Consider the following 16,834-nt stretch of genomic DNA (forward strand, 5'->3'; position numbering starts at 1 on the left):
AGAGGAACAGCAACTGAAACTGTTGTCATCCTCTTTTTTTTATTTTCTGGCCATCCACTTTTTAAAAATTACACTGCAGACAAAGACTGGAAGGTGATATTCAAAAATAAGAAACAGGGGGCTTCCCTGGTGGTGCAGTGGTTGCGAGTCCGCCTGCCGATGCAGGGGACACGGGTTTGTGCCCCGGTACGGGAAGATCCCACATGCCGCGGAATGGCTGGGCCCGTGAGCCATGGCCGCTGAGCCTGCATGTCCAGAGCCTGTGCTCCGCAATGGGAGAGGCCACAGCAGTGAGAGGCCCGCGTACCGCAAAAAAATAAAAATAAAAAACAGTTCTTGAGTTTGAATCATGGGATTGGTGGAGCTTTCCTTTATTTAACATTAGTTTTAGAATTTACATAATAGTTTACCATTTTTAATAACTATAGAGGTCCCTATATGATAACAACCAATCAACTCAAATCTTAAAAATTCATTACAATCCCCATCCACTACTTACTAGCTGTGTGAGCCTGGACAAATTAGTTAACTTTTCAGTGCCTTATTTTTCTCAGCTATAAAATGGGAATGATAATAGCATTAACCTCATAGGGATGTTGTGATGGCTATGTGAATTAATACTGTAAGGCACTTAGAATACTCCCTGGAACTTTGTTAAAGTTCCTGGAATAGTGCCTGGAACTTAACTTTGTTACAGCTCAATAAATATCAGGTATTATAATAAATGTACTATATTTTTATGGGTCACCAAGTGGCTTAATGTCAATTTATTTTCACTGGACTAAAATCAGTTTATAATTCATGCCCCCACAGTAAGCCACTATAATTACAGGAAGTACAATTTCCAACTTTCATTTCAACTTTCAATTAATGAGTCACTACAACTGTGATGCTCGAAATGTAGAATTTACTGTCCAAGGGTTAACAAAGCTACAGGATAAACATGGTCCTTCTCTCTGGGGCATCAACTCAAGAGGTAATTTCTACATTTTACAGATGAGAAAACTGGGGCTCACAAAGTGATCTGTCCAACTTGTAAGTTAGAAACTTAAACCCAATCTACCAAAAGTTCCAACAAAATCCTTTATGCTGTCATCAGTTCTTCATATTCTAAGCTTGTCAATCACTACCCTAAATACTCAGCCCAATCTAGGCTACACTGGAGCTACTAGACTATAAACTCTAGAAATTTTGCCCATCATTCATTCAAAAAAATTTACTTCTAGAATGCTATTTGCCAGGCACTGTTCTACACACTAGGAACAAAGTATTGAATAATACTGTCTTTGCCCTCAAGAAGCCTATAATGTATCCCACCAGCTCAATGCTTAGCACGTAACAGTAATTCAAGAAATAATGAATGTAGTTCAAGAATAATGAATAATCCTCACGATCATGCCACTTAGCATTAAGAATAGTGATTCTTAGGGCTTCCCTGGTGGCGCAGTGGTTGAGAGTCCGCCTGCCGATGCAGGGGACACGGGTTCATGCCCCGGTCCGGGAAGATCCCACATGCTGCGGAGCGGCTAGGCCTATGAGCCATGGCCGCGGAGGCTGCGCGTCCGGAGCCTGCGCTCCGCAATGGGAGAGGCCACAACAGTGAGAGGCCCGTGTACCGCAAAAAAAAAAAAGAATAATGATTCTTAATGTTTTTAGAGTTGCAGACCTTTTTGAGAATCTGACAAAAGCCCTCTCTCCAAAAAAAATGTTCATATACACATAACGTACATTTACACATAAAATATTACATGTAACTTCAGGGAGTCAAGGACCTTCTGAAACCTCACATTAAGAAAATACTGTTTATTTAATTAAGAAAGTCTTCTGATTTTTGCTGTAGACTAATCAACCTTGCCAGAGTTTCCTCTCTCTCTCTTCCTGTCCTCAAGTAATAATAAAAATTGTGTCAAACAATCCTCCTTGGCATTAGATCACATAAAATGGACAAGATAACTACTATAGGCGTCAATTTGTTTAACCAGGAAGATGGCTAAACAAACATGGCATAGATGTTTGATTACTTAAAGAAATAAAGAAAAAACAAAGAAAGCAAGCCTCAAACCTAAGGGCAATTTTAGGTTCCTCAAGTTCCAATAGATGTATTACAATTTCTTTCTCCTATTAAACAAGACTTCCCCAGTCTCCCAGCCTTGTACCTGCAATGCATTGACCACTCGAATTGGATGCTCCTCTCCCAGAGCCTGGATGCAGTGTTGAAATAAGCAATTAATATTTTCCTTGATCTTCATTAACTCCTCACCATCAAGAGATTCCAGCTTGCCTTCTAGGTACTCTAAATTCACCTAACGAGGAAACAATAAGGGCCTGAGTGCATTTTTACTGCAGCACCTAGAACACATGTGAAGGCAATCTCAGTTACCAGGAAAATCCACAGGTGCCACCAAGTCTTACCTTCATAAGGAAGAGCTCCTCCCAAAATCGAGGACTGCACTTACTAGGGTCCTCTGTCTGAAACCGGAAGATAAGTATATTCAATACCCCCAGCTAACACCAAAGCATTAAGAACACATTTGAAAGGGTCACTACACATAATCAACCTTACCTTTCACAATTAACTTTGAAAATGCTTGGTCATTCCAAACAGCTATAATGGGGAACAAGTTTTTTGGGTTCTTTTCCCAAATGGAAGACATTGTGCATGGATATATATTCCCTGCACCAAAAGTTAAATGGCTCAAAGAACCTCCCTCAAATCTTTCTCTTCTTAGCAAGAAAAGAACCTAGCCATCTGAGTCAGTTAGTCATATTATGATATATCCCCATTGTATTTGTATGGTACTCAGTTTTCAAAGCCCATTCACATACATGAAATACAATGGCCCAGTGAGCCAGGTAGGGTAGATATTATCATTATCCTCCTTTTAGGAAATAGAGTCCACAAGACTTACACAAGTGCAGGAGCCAGAACCCAGATCATCTAAGTAATACTGCCATGATTTTTACAACATCCTGCTTCTACTTGCCCTCCCGTATGCATTTAGTCCTCTGTACAGAGCCTGTAATATTCTCTTTTCTTACTTCAAATTGGTCCGTAATTAGCAAAATTATGGTGCTAAAATCCAAATTTTCTTAGCAATAATTTTCAAACAGAAATTCTAGGAAGTTAGAGGCTTCTGGTTAGTGAGTGAAATAAGAAAAAGAGAACCCTTACTTCACAGGAAAGCTAATGACATAAAACCAGTATGTCAATTGCCTGCTATCACCTTACCTTAAATTGACCTTTTAAAATTACTACCAAGAACTAATGTCTTCATTAGATAAGAACTTCTGATCAAATAAGAAGATATTATCCTAGGAATCTCCTCTGGCTTTTTAATTGAGAATGACATAAAGAAGCAACATTTCTGGCCTTCTAATAAGGTTCTCATTTAGTGAATTCTTTCTATCCCTCTCTCTCAAGTCCTGCTCCCCAAGAGGGGCCACACATTGACCCTCACACTTCTGTAATATCATTTTGTTGTTTATATATGAAACAGGGAATTCATGGAGCTGGCATTTCCCATGCTCAAAGCTCTCTCAAGCAGGAGTCATATGTATACCAAGCTTATTACTTAACATAGAAAGAGCCCTAATAGGATCCTAATAACCACTCATTTTCTCTGTATAGCCACCTATACTGCCCTGGGCAATTCTGTATTAACTGTCGGCATGTCAAACTTTGTCTCTAAGGCTTGCCAAGAATTAGATGTTTTACTTGATCAAGTTATTTATCCAAGGCCATGTGGCAAAACTGAACAAGTAAGGACTCTGGAGTCAGACACTAGGGTTCAAATCACAGCTCCTTCACTTTCTAGCTGTGACTGCCAGTTTTCTCATTATCATGCTCTTTTACATGGCACATGTAAAAACATAGCCTTCTTGCAGCATTCTTGTCAGAATTAGAGCTAATGTATTTGGTGATGCATTTAGAACAATGTCAGGCACATAGTAGGAACTCAAGAATCTCCCTCAAATTCTTCTCTTCTTAGCGAGAAGTGAACCTAGCCATCTGAATCAATTAGTCATATTATCATGCATCCCCATTGTATTTGTATGTTGCTCAGTTTTCAAAGCCCATTCACATACATGAAATACAATGGCCCAGTGAGCCAGGTAGGGTAAATATTATCATTATCCTCCTTCTAGGAAAGAGAGTCCACAAGATTTACACAAGATATGGTTAACTCCTTTTACAAGTATTACATGTTTTAAATGTTTACATGTACTACTAATGACCAGGATTTCAGAAGTCAAGTACATCTGCAGGGTTTCTAATCACTCTAACCTTCCCTGATAGGGTACATTTTACAACACAGGCTTGGACCATGGTCAATAAGCAGTTCTGAAGACCCAAAGAAATCCCCTAATCTAATTGCTAATAATTCCTCAGTCTTCTCATAGAATTGGAAGATGAGATAGTCTAACTAAGCAATTGTTCTGTCCACTAACAACTTGAGATGGAATATAATAGTGCATCTTTTTAAAATATCTGAATTAGATAGAATTCTAGAGCCAAAAGGAAATTCAAGGGACATCTAGGATAGAAAGGTCCTTATGTCAAATCATAAGGGGACTTCCCTGACGGGCCGGTGGTTAAGACTCCACGTTTCAACTGCAGGGGGCACAGGTTCAATCCTTGGCCAGGGAACTAAGATCCCACATGCCACGAGGCACAGCCAAAAAAAAAAAAAAAAAAAAATCATAAGGAAGAAAAGTCTTATAGATATCAGAAAAGAAGTTTCCTGAGCCTTCCTCCCTCCTTTCAATTGTTTTACCCAGCTCAAGGCAACAGTCTATAAGAACAACATAATAACAATCTATATTAATTAACACATGATCATAATTTCTACCATGAGAGAGCTCACCCTCACCCTTGTTCTCTCTCTTTCTCCCTCTGAAGAACTAGAAGGTAGCAGGCAGAGGTGAGGTTATTTCTCATTTTGGAACAAGAAACTAAGGAGTCAACCTGTGCCCAATGTCAGGGCTCCAGGCCTTACCATGAAGATCTCATCATACATCAGCACCACTTTTTCCTTCAGTGGTTTTTTGTAGGCTGAAGATTTCCTGAGCAAACCCCCTCGTTTCTCTACCTGTGCCATGGTTAGAGAATCTGTGAAAAGAAAGCCACAGTTAGTGCTAGAAATGCTCTCTAATATGTTGGAGAATCTACTGAAATACCTCTCAATGGGAAATTTTTTAGGAAGAAGAAATGATAAACAACCATGCTATAGATTTTGTGCATCTGTCCAACGCCCCCTTCTCTAACCAGGTAATTTCAAGGTTTAAATCATTACTTGGCTTACAGCACAACACATTTTACATCCTTAAAACATGCCAGTGGGGCTTCCCTGGTGGCGCAGTGGTTGAGAATCCGCCTGCCAATGCAGGGGACACGGGTTCGTGCCCCGGTCTGGGAAGATCCCACATGCCGCGGAGCGGCTGGGCCCGTGAGCCATGGCCGCTGAGCCTGAGCGTCCGGAGCCTGTGCTCCGCAACGGGAGAGGCCACAACAGTGAGAGGCCCGCGTAATGCAAAAAAAAAAAAAAAAAAAAAAATGCCAGTGGACAAGACTTAAAGAAGATGCAAAACCAAGCAGGAAAGTGTAACTAGCTCCATCTGTAATAAGTCTGGCCACATATCTGACGCTGATGGAAGGAAGGCTGCAAAGCACACGCTGCCCACAGACTGATGATGAAGTTAAATTTCAAGTATTGATCGAGCTTAGGACCATTAAGACAGGAAGTGTGCTGCAGGCTGACGTGCTCCATTGATTTCCCCAAAGTAAGCAGGTCCTCCTCACTGCAAAGTACTTGCCCTTCACTGCCTCATAAATCACACTGCACTTGACCATCTTCAGAAATTCCTCTGGAAAGAGACCCAAGGCAGAAAACAGCAGTTAAAAGACCAAAAGTTAAATTTAATTTCAAAATAACCAAAAATAACAATATATTCCTTTCAAGTTTCTATTTTTAATATTTATTTATTTGGCTCCACTGCGTGTTAGTTGCAGCACACAGATCTTCATTGCAGCATGCGGGCTCTTTTAGTTGTGGCATGCATGCGGGATCTAGTTCCCTGACCAGGGATGGAACCCAGGCCCCTTGCATTGGGAGCTCACAGTCTAAACCACTGGACCACCAGGGAAGTCCCTCAAATTTAATTATACATATATTTGTAACACTGTACCGCAGATCAGACTTCAGAGTATTTTTTTAATTCTATATAAAAGCAGTTCCATGAACCATGCTCAAATTTTCCCATCTTGCTTCAAGGAATTCTCAATTTTTTTCAAATGAGAACTTGAAACCCCACAGGTCTCCACGTGGATTTACACATATTCTCTCACTTCCCAGATTCTTTCTATTGTTGACAAAATTCCTCTCTTTCTCTTAAATCCTAGGCTCTAGTTGTGAAACTTAATCTCACCCAGTAGCAAGTATGGATGGTAGTGAGGAGACGGATTTCACTTCCAGACAAATCCAACACAGCAAAAAATTAATTTTGTTCAATGATGTTTGGAAAATATATACTACCTTGCAAATCAAAATTTTGTTTAAGGAAGAGATGCATCCAATAGCATAAAAGACTGTATCTCAAACATCATCTATCTCTAATACATATAGCCAAAAAGGAGATTCACTTTTGAGCACTAAAAGCACAGAAAATTTCAACTGGATGTTAAGCATCCTTAGCACAGAGACTATATCTTACACTTTTTCCATAAGCACTTGGCTCATGGTAAATGCTCAGAGTATGCTTATCACTGACTGATTCTACATGGTGGAGACCTGAGAAGTCCTAGGTCTGACCTAAAATTTTAGTTAGATCTGTCTCTATCAAAGCCTCACTAAGCCCTCAAATTCCTTTACGATCCAGAGAAAACTGAAGGAAAAAATAACAACAAAAAAAGAGAAGATTCTTTCAGGCAATTTATACTATATTGATCATGGCTTTGCCTTAAAGCATGAAATACAGCCTCCATTCAAAACATTCTTGTGTCTTTTAAATAGGTTGTCAAGAGGAAGATGTCCTTATCGGGGGAAAATAAATTGGAAATCAAGAGGATCCTATTAAAATAAATCAAAAGCAATGCAATTCTAAGCTTAGTGGATACAGACCTTTCATGTGCTCAGCTTCAACCAGTTGATTAACAAGAATAGTGGGAACCACAAGTCCCTGGATGTTAAAAGCAAATGTTTACAAACATCTCCCTCTGAGGATTTATAATTAAGTTACTGCTAATCAATGTCCAGCCTAAATCTAATAAACTCACTTTCTCTATTTCAGATTCAATACTTTCTAATAAGCAAAAGGGAATAGGAGAGGCGGGAAAAACAATTTCAACCCGAAGTACCAAATTTCCTAAGAAATTAAATTGTTTTCATCACTCTCCTTCCATTTGGAACAGGGGGAAATTCAACCAAGGGCCTCAACACATTACTCTCTGTCATCATCACAGGCACCTGGAATTTACCACCCAAGCTGTCTGAAGTGTGACTGGAAACTGACAACATAAAGTCTCCTCCTTCTGCCAGCACTTCTACCCATTAAGCACAGCAAAGAAGGGTGTTTCTAGGGTAATAGATTGGAAGAAGTGTAGAACTCTTACAAAATTCTTTCTGGGGTCTCAGAAATTAAGCTTATGCTTCCAAATTTGAAAGTAAAATATCTGACTGGTAAAGCAGTAAACTGGAATACATCAGTAATGTGAGTGTAATCTGTTTTTATCCTCCCAGTGTTTCTTTCCTCTTTCACAATCCTCCCCTGCTGTAGAGAGAACGAGTACCAGCTGAGGAGCAGCAAGACATAATGGAACAAACAACCGGCAGAACTGAGACTAGAACACAGCTCTCCCAACCAACTAGATGACACTGAGTAAATCATTGTGCTTCTCAGTTTCCTTACAAGTAAAACTAGGGGACTGGACTAGACATATCATCTAATGATTCTCTTAGCATCCCTGAAATACCACAAACACATAGGAAACACCTAAATATTATAAAGCACTAGTTTAGGCACTAAGGTGTTACAAAGAGGAAACTACAGACCGGATCCTCTAGGAGCTCACAATCTATTAGCAGAGACAGGCACAGAATAACCCACAGCACAAGGCAAATCATGAGAAATAGAGTAAAAGTACAAAGAAAATGCTATGGGACTACAAGGAAGAGAAAAAAGCATTCTATGAGTACGCTATGACCTCTGTTGATCTAGGCTTTTAAATCCTTCTAGCGAAGAAGTAAACACAGCAAAGCCACGGCAATCCCACAGAAATGTCATCTTAGACATTAACAGTTTCTCAGAAATAAGACATACAGTAGACAAAGTATAAAAAAGAATTAGGCAACTTTTCAATACTACTTTCACCTACCACCAAACTTAGGAATGGCTTCAAATCCCCCAAACTCAATGGTAAATCAATGAAGTCTTTCATTCCTAAACCTCAGGGACTGCTGGTCCCATGACCTGCAGCACAACTTCTCTCTGAAAGACCAAAGTCATACAACTTTTTAAGAACTATATCTTAAAGCAATCCAGCCACACACTTCTTAAATGCACATCAGTTCACATCCCTACAGGATAAAATAATCAAATATCAAAAACCTAAAGCCAAACACTTCCAATGGCTTACAAGCAAGGAATGCTAGTTACACTTAACTAATTATTCATTTATTTTACTGTCTTCTTGAGCACAATACATGCCAACTCTAGTATCAGAAAATTAATCTAATAGAAATTCACTCTGATTTCCAGAGTTACCAGTTAATCTATCAAAAGTCTTGGTATTGTATCTATGTGAGATGATGGAGGTTAACTAAATCTGTTGAGGTAATCATTTCCCCAAATACATAAATCAAACCATTATGCTGTATATCTTAAATATATACAGTAATGTCTGTCAACTATTTCTCAATAAAACTGGAAAAAAAATCTAAAAAAAAAGTCTTTGGTTTTAGTCCCAATTCTTATACACTTATTCTATAACCTTATGTTTCCTTTCCCTTCCTGGCTTGAATTTGCCAATCTGTAAAAAGAAGCCATGCCAAGGATGTGCAGAAAAGGGAGCCCTTGTACACTGCTGGTAGGAATGTAAATTGGTACAGCCACTATGGAAAAACAGTATGGAGGTTCCCCAAATATTAAAAATAAAACTACCAGGGCTTCCCTGGTGGCACAGTGGTTAAGAATCCGCCTGCCAATGCAGGGGACAGGCACTTGAGCCCTGGTCCGGGAAGATCCCACATGCCACGGAGCAACTAAGCCCATGCACCACAACTACTGAGCCTGCGCTCCAGAGCCCATGAGCCACAACTACTGAGCCCGCGTGCCACAACTACTGAAGCCCATGAGCCTAGAGCCCATGCTCTGCAACAAGAGAAGCCACTGCAATGAGAAGCCCATGCACTGCAATGAAGAGTAGCCCCCCGCTCACCACAACTAGAGAAAGCCTGTGCACAGCAACAAAGACCCAATGCAGCCAAAAATAAATAAGTAAAATAAATTTATTGAAAAAAAAATTATATGTGGAATCTAAAAAAAGTCAAACACATAGAAATGGAGTAGATTAGATTGGTGGTTGCCAGGGGATGGGGGATGGGGCAAATCGAGAGATGTTGGTCAAAGGGTACAAACTTCCAGTTATAAGACGAATAAGTTCTGGGGATCTAACATACAACCCAGTGACTATAGTTAACAATACTGTATTGTATATCTGAAAGTTGCTATGATTAAATCTTAAATGTTCTCACCACAAAAAACGAAAAAAAGTGACTATGTGAGGGAATGGATGTGTTAACTAACTTCATCATGGTAATCATTTCACAATATATATGTGTATCAAATCATCGTATTGCATATCTTAAAATTATACAATGTTATATGTAAATTATATTTCGATAAATGGGGGGAGGGCATGGAACAGCTCTCTGTAGGCTTTCAATGCAATGGTCTGGAGTTCTAGGCTCATACTTGTAATGGACTATTATCAAGTACCACCCTCACACTTCACTGTCCAGGGACGCTCCAAAACACTAGTGTAGGTAGATGCTAAGGTAAACATCCCAAAACATTTCAACCAGTATATAAAAAAAGAAAAAGGAGAAGAGAAAGAAAAGAAGAAGGGGAAAGAAGGAAAATTAATAAAAATAAATGTGCCCATCATCTAGGAAGAAAAAAACATGCACAGATCAGGTGTTCATTCAACAAACATTGATCACCTAAGCATTAGGGATACAGCAGTGAACAAGCAGACAAGATCCCTGCTCTCAGAGTTTTCATTCTAGTAGAGGAAGAAAGACAAGTTAAGTTGAGACAATGATAAGTATCTTGAAGACAAATTGTCTAGGGGTACTACAACAGATTGCAGATTAAAGGCCTCTATGGGAAGTGATATGTGGACTGAGATCAGAATAACAGAAAGAAAACAGCCATGTGAAAATCTTGGGAAAAGTGTTCAGACAGAGGCAATGGCAAGTGCAAAGGCTCCAAGATTTGAACACACTTGGCATGTTCAAGAAACAGAAATGCCAGAGTGCCTATAGTACAAACATTCCCTTTTTGAAAGGTTTTTGTAAAACTTATTCAAGTGGGGCTTCCCTGGTGGCGCAGTGGTTAAGAATCCACCTGCCAAGGCAGGGTTCGAGCCCTAGTCCAGGAAGATCCCACATGCCGTGGAGCAACTAAGCCCTTGCGCCACAACTACTGAGACTGTGCTCTAGAGCCTGCAAGCCACAACTACTGAGCCTGCGTGCCACAACTACTGAAGCCCGCATGCCTAGAGCCCATGCTCCGCAACAAGAGAAGCCACCACAACGAAGAGCAGCCCCAGCTTGCCGCAACTAGAGAAAGCCTGTGCACAGCAACAAAGACCCAACGCAGGAAGGAAGGAAGGGAGGGAGGGAGGGAGGAAGGAAGGGAGGGAGGGAGGGAGGGAGGAAGGAAGGGAGGGAGGGAGTACGAACTAATGATTTCATTTATGTGAAACTCAAAAAGGCAAAATTAGTCTACGGTGACAGACATCCGAATAGTGGTTACCCTGGGTGGGGAGATGAGTGGGAAGGAGCACAAGGAAGCCTTCTGAGGTGCCAGAAACGTGGTTTATCTTGACCTGAGTGGAAGTCACACAAATATGTACATGTGTAAAAGAATTATCAAGTCATACACTTCACATTATGTACACTGTTCCTCAACCTAAAATACTGCATGTGCTCATATACGTATATGAAAATTTAACAATACCCATGCAGAACACTAGAACAAAGGCTAATAGGGACCCCACCTTGCACACATAGGACACTGATCTAAAATAACCACCAAAGAGTTAACACTTATTTCGTACTTGCTACATACCAAGCACTGTTCCAAGCACTTTATGTACATTAATTCATTTCATCCTCACAACAAACCTATGATCCAGGAACTTTACAATAAGAAAACTAAAGCATGAAGTGGTTAAAAAACAAAAATTTAAAAATTTGCCAGGATAAGTGAAAGTAGGGACTCAAACCCAGACAGCCTGATGTTTGAGTTCAGCCTTTAACCACTGTACTATACTGAGGAGGAATGAGCAGAAGTAGAGTAACCTACACATAACCAAAGCTGAGCATCTGCAAAGAAACCGAAGAGGTTCCAGGTAAGTGAGGAGGAAACGTATATGCTCACTGACCTTAATGAACAAACTCTGGAATGTCCAGATATCTTGAGTTTCATCACTAGTTTGCCGGTAGGTAGATGTGCCACGGTAGGAAGTAAAAGATAACTGTCTGATACATGCATATGTATATAAATATTGATAACGGTAAAGTGAAAAAGAGACAAATTAATGAAATAGTAGAAAACTTCGGAAAAACTAGAGAGGAATCTGAGTTTCTATTCAAGTTGACAGATGTATTCAATATGGTAAACAGAAAACAAATTTTAACAAGGCCGAAATACACTGATATCCACTACAGGATTTAATTGATACTATTTTAACTGAGCTAAGTCAGTGCTCTGAGGATAATTCTCCACCAAAACTTCATTATGAATGGAAAGATATTGTAAAAAATGCTTTACCCCTGCAGAGCCGTGATCACATGTTTCAGAATCTCCTGGCATGCCTCCTGGAAAGGTAGACTCCTAAGCCCCCCTCCCCACTACTGAAACAGATTTTTCAAGATAAGGATTAGAAGTCTACATTTTTTTTTTTTTTTTTTTTTTTGCGGTACGCGGGCCTCTCACTGTTGTGGCCTCTCCAGCTGCGGAGCACAGGCTCCAGACGCGCAGGCTCAGCGGCCACGGCTCACGGGCCCAGCCGCTCCGCGGCATGTGGGATCCCCCCGGACCGGGGCACAAACCCGCGTCCCAAACCCGCGTCCCCTGCATCGGCAGGTGGACTCCCAACCACCGCCCGACCAGGGAAGCCCAGAGGTCTACATTTTTAATAATCACTCCAGTCAGTGGTTCTCAACTGGGGCAATTCTGCCTCCCAGGGGACATTTGTCAATGCCTGGAGACATTTTTGGTTGTCACAACTGGGAGGGAAGGTACTACTAGCATCTACTGGGTAGAGGCCAGGGATGCTGCTAAACATCCTAAAGTATACAGAACAGTTAACACAACAAAGAATTATATGGCCCAATAAGTCAATAATGCCGAGGTTGAAAAACCCTGCCCCAAATAATTCTGATGCTCACTAAAGTTTGAGAAGTACTCATCTGAGCCTTAAATCAGGCCTTCAAAAGAAAGGAGCATCTGGACAGAAGATGATTTTGAGAGGATGAATAAAACTTCTGCCATCTCTAGAAAAGGCACTGGAGCAATCCTTACCTACTTCCAGCTCATTCCCCCCATATTAACTCACCAACGCATCCCCTTTCCTTAGGATCTTAGCCGCAGTTTGCCCATCTGTGAAGGATCACTACAAAACACACTGACCATAGTAATCCACAATGCCTAGTGAAGGAGATGAAAACCCTGTCTGCCCAAGAGATGTGGCTGAGTCAGATATTACCATTCCACTGTCTGACAATAAGCCATTCACCCAACACACAAGAGGGGGCAATATGTTTATAAAGCCAGAAATAGCCTCCTCCAAGACTCTCCTAAAAAGAGTTCCCTAGTTCCTCTAGATGCGAGGGTTTTTTTTAAATCTTTAGGCAAAAGTTATCTGCTCCGTATGTTCTTCTGCAAGGCATCCCACACTCTCAAGGTAAACACTAGCACTATAATGCAAGGCATTTCTACCTCCAAACACCAACACTTCGTTTCTCAAACTAGCTCCTAACATGCCTCTTCCTTTCTGAAGGCCCCAAGGATTTAGCTCACTTGCTGCATTCACATACTGCTGTTCCACATGATTCCCTGCCATACCTTCTCTCAGTAGCATGGGACACAGGTTCCCTCAATTGCACCCTATAGATTGGCTCTAAAACCAGCCTATAACTCCTTTCCATTTTAATGGATTTTTACTGCTAGTCACTCCAAGTCTTTCATACCTCCAAAATGAAAATGAAGTGAGGCCTGCATTCTTGAAGCCACCTCTCTAAATTCCCTTCATAGAGAGCTCCAGGACAGGCCACCACTCTTCTGTTCTTTTACAGTTTTTTTATCGAATTTTATTTTACTTATTTTTTTATACAGCAGGTTCTTATTAGTTATCCATTTTATACAAATTAGTGTATATATGTCAATCCCAATTGCCCAATTCATCCCACCCCCACCCCACCACTTTTCCCCATTGGTGTCCATACGTTTGTTCTCTACATCTGTGTCTCTATTTCTGCCTGGCAAACTGGTTCATCTGTACCATTTTTCTAGGTTCCACATATATGCGTTAATATACAATATTTGTTTTTCTCTTTCTGACTTACTTCACTCTGTGTGACAGTCTCTAGATCCATCCACGTCTCCACAAATGACAGAATTTCGTTCCTTTTTATGGCTGAGTAATATTCCATTGTATATATGTACCACATCTTCTTTATCCATTCATCTGTCAATGGGCATTTAGGTTGCTTCCATGACCTGGCTATTGTAAATAGTGCTGCAATGAACATTGGGGTGCATGTGTCTTTTTGAATTATAACTTTCTCTGGGTATATGCCCAGTAGTGGGATTGCTGGGTCATATGGTAATTCTATTTTTAGTATTTTAAGGAACCTCCATAATGTTCTCCATAGTGGCTGTATCAATTTACATTCCCACCAACAGCGCAAGAGGGTTCCCTTTTCTCCACACCCTCTCCAGCACTTACTGTTTGTAGATTTTCTGATGATGCCCATTCTAACTGGTGTGAGGTGATACCTCACTGTAGTTTTGATTTGCATTTCTCTAATAATTAGTGATGTTGAGCAGCTTTTCATGTGCTTCCTGGCCATCTGTATGTCTTCTTTGGAGAAATGTCTATTTAGGTCTTCTGACCATTTTTTTGATTGGGTTGTTTGTTCTTTTAATATTGAGCTGCATGAGCTGTTCATATATTTTGGAGATTAATCTTTTGTCCGTTGATTCATTTGCAAATATCTTCTCCCATTCTGAGGGTTGTCTTTTCGTCTTGTTTGTAGTTTCCTTTGCTTTGCAAAAGCTTTTAAGGTTCATTAGGTCCCATTTGTTTATTTTTGTTTTTATTTCCCTTACTCTAGGAGGTGGATCAAAAAGACCTTGCTGTGATTTATCTCAAAGAGTGTTCTTCCTATGTTTTCCTCTAAGAGTTTTATAGTGTACAGTCTTACATTTAGGTCTCTAATCCATTTTGAGTTTATTTTTGTGTATGGTGTTAGGGAGTGTTCTAATTGCATTCTTTTACATGTAGCTGTCCAGTTTTCCCAGCACCACTTATTGAAGAGACTGTCTTTTCTCTACATTATATCCTTGCCTCCTTTGTCATAGGTTAGTTGAGCATAGATGCATGGGTTTATCTCTGGGCTTTCTATCCTGTTCCATTGATCTATATTTCTGTTTTGGTGCCAGGACCATATTGTCTTGATTACTGTAGCTTTGTAGTGTAGTCTGAAGTCAGGGAGTCTGATTCCTCCAGCTCCATTTTTTTCGCTCAAGACTGCTTTGGCTATTCGGAGTCTTGTGTCTCCATACAAATTTTAAGATTTGTTGTTCTAGTTCGGTAAAAAAATGCCATTGGTAATTTGATAGGGATTGCATTGAATCTGCAGATTGCTTTGGGTAGTACAGTCATTTTCACAATATTGATTTCCCAATCCAAGAACATGGTATATCTCTCCATCTGTAGGTATCATCTTTAATTTCTTTCATCATTGTCTTATAGTTTTCTGCACATAGGTCTTTTGTCTCCCTAGGTAGGTTTATTCCTAGGTATTTTATTCTTTTTGTTGCGATGGTAAATGGGAGTGTTTACTTCTCTTTCAGATTTTTCATCATTAGTGTATAGGAATGTAAGAGATTTCTGTGCATTAATTTTGTATCCTGCAACTTTACCAAATTCATTGATTAGCTCTAGTAGTTTTCTGGTGGCCTCTTTAGGATTCGCTAGGTAGTATCATGTCATCTGCAAACAGTGACAGTTTTACTTCTTCTTTTCCAATTTGTATTCCTTTTATTTCTTTTTCTTCTCCCATTGTCGTGGCTAGGACTTCCAAAACTATGTTGAATAATAGTGGTGAGAGTGGACATCCTTGTCTTGTTCCTGATCTTAGAGGAAATGCTTTCAGTTTTTCACCATTGAGAATGATGTTTGCTGTGGGTCTGTCGTATATGGCCTTTATTATGTTGAGGTAGGTTCCCTCTATGCCCACTTTCTGGAGAGTTTTTATCATAAACGGGTGTTGAATTTTGTCAAAAGCTTTTTCTGCATCTATTGAGATGATCATATGGTTTTTCTTCTTCAATTTGTTAATATGGTGTATCACATTGATTGATTTGCGTATACTGAAGAATCCTTGCATCCCTGGGATAAATCCCACTTGATCAGGGTGTATGATCCTTTTAATGTGTTGTTGGATTCTGTTTGCTAACATTTTGTTGAGGATTTCTGCATCTATATTCATCAGTGACACTGGTCTATAAGTATCTTTGTCTGGTTTTGGTATCAGGGTGATGGTGGCCTCACAGAATGAGTTTGGGAGTGTTCCTTCCTCTGCAATGTTTTGGAAGAGTTTGAGAAGGATGGGTGTTAGCTCTTCTCTAAATGTTTGAAAGAATTCACCTGTGAAGCCATCTGCTCCTAAACTTTTGTTTGTTGGAAGATTTTAAATCATAGTTTCAATTTCATTACTTGTGATTGGTCTGTTCATATTTTGTTTCTTCTTGGTTCAGTCTTGGAAGGTTAAACCTTTCTAAGAATTTGTCCATTTCTTCCAGGTTGTACATTTTATTGGCACAGAGTTGCTTGTAGTAGTCTCTCAAGATGCTTTGTATTTCTGCAGTGTCTGTTGAAACTTCCCCTTTTTCATTTCTAAATTTATTGATTTGAGTCCTCTCCCTCTTTTTCTTCATGGGTCTGGCTAAAGGTTTATCAATTTTGTTTATCTTCTCAAACAACTAGCTTTTAGTTTTATTGATCTTTGCTATTGTTTTCTTTGTTTCTATTTCATTTATTTCTGCTCTGATCTTCATGATTTCTTCTACTAACTTTGGGTTTTGTTTGTTTTTCTTTCTCTAGTTCCTTTAGGTGTAAGGTTAAATTGTTTATTTGAGATTTTTCTTGTTTCTTGAGGTAGGCTTGTATTGCTATAAACTTCCCTCTTAGAACTGCTTTTGCTGCATCCCATAGGTTTTGGATCATCGTGTTTTTGTTGTAATTTGTCTCTAGGTATTTTTTGATTTTCTCTTTGATTTCTTCAGTGATCTCTTGGTTATTTAGTAACGTATTGTTTAGCCG

General features: G+C 39.8%; 1 protein-coding gene across 8 annotated transcripts in view; it reads right to left on the bottom strand.

Annotated features, from left to right (window-relative positions):
• Positions 1-16,834, bottom strand: part of ARMH3 (armadillo like helical domain containing 3) — a 169,716-nt gene that overhangs the window by 142,145 nt on the left and 10,737 nt on the right. For 7 of the 8 annotated variants that reach the window (XM_049696927.1, XM_049696932.1, XM_049696930.1 and 4 more), the window contains exons 2-4: positions 4,998-5,110; positions 2,413-2,469; positions 2,157-2,303 (exon numbers count right to left, since the gene is read on the bottom strand). In XM_049696927.1, the coding sequence (XP_049552884.1) occupies positions 2,157-2,303; positions 2,413-2,469; positions 4,998-5,099 (306 nt within the window). In that variant the 5' untranslated portion in view covers positions 5,100-5,110. Of the gene's footprint in view, positions 1-2,156; positions 2,304-2,412; positions 2,470-4,871; positions 4,951-4,997; positions 5,111-16,834 lie in introns of those variants that run through there. The other variant, XM_049696931.1, reaches the window with a different exon arrangement.

This window comes from Orcinus orca, chromosome 14 (genome assembly GCF_937001465.1).
Source record: "Orcinus orca chromosome 14, mOrcOrc1.1, whole genome shotgun sequence".
NCBI lineage: Eukaryota > Metazoa > Chordata > Mammalia > Artiodactyla > Delphinidae > Orcinus > Orcinus orca.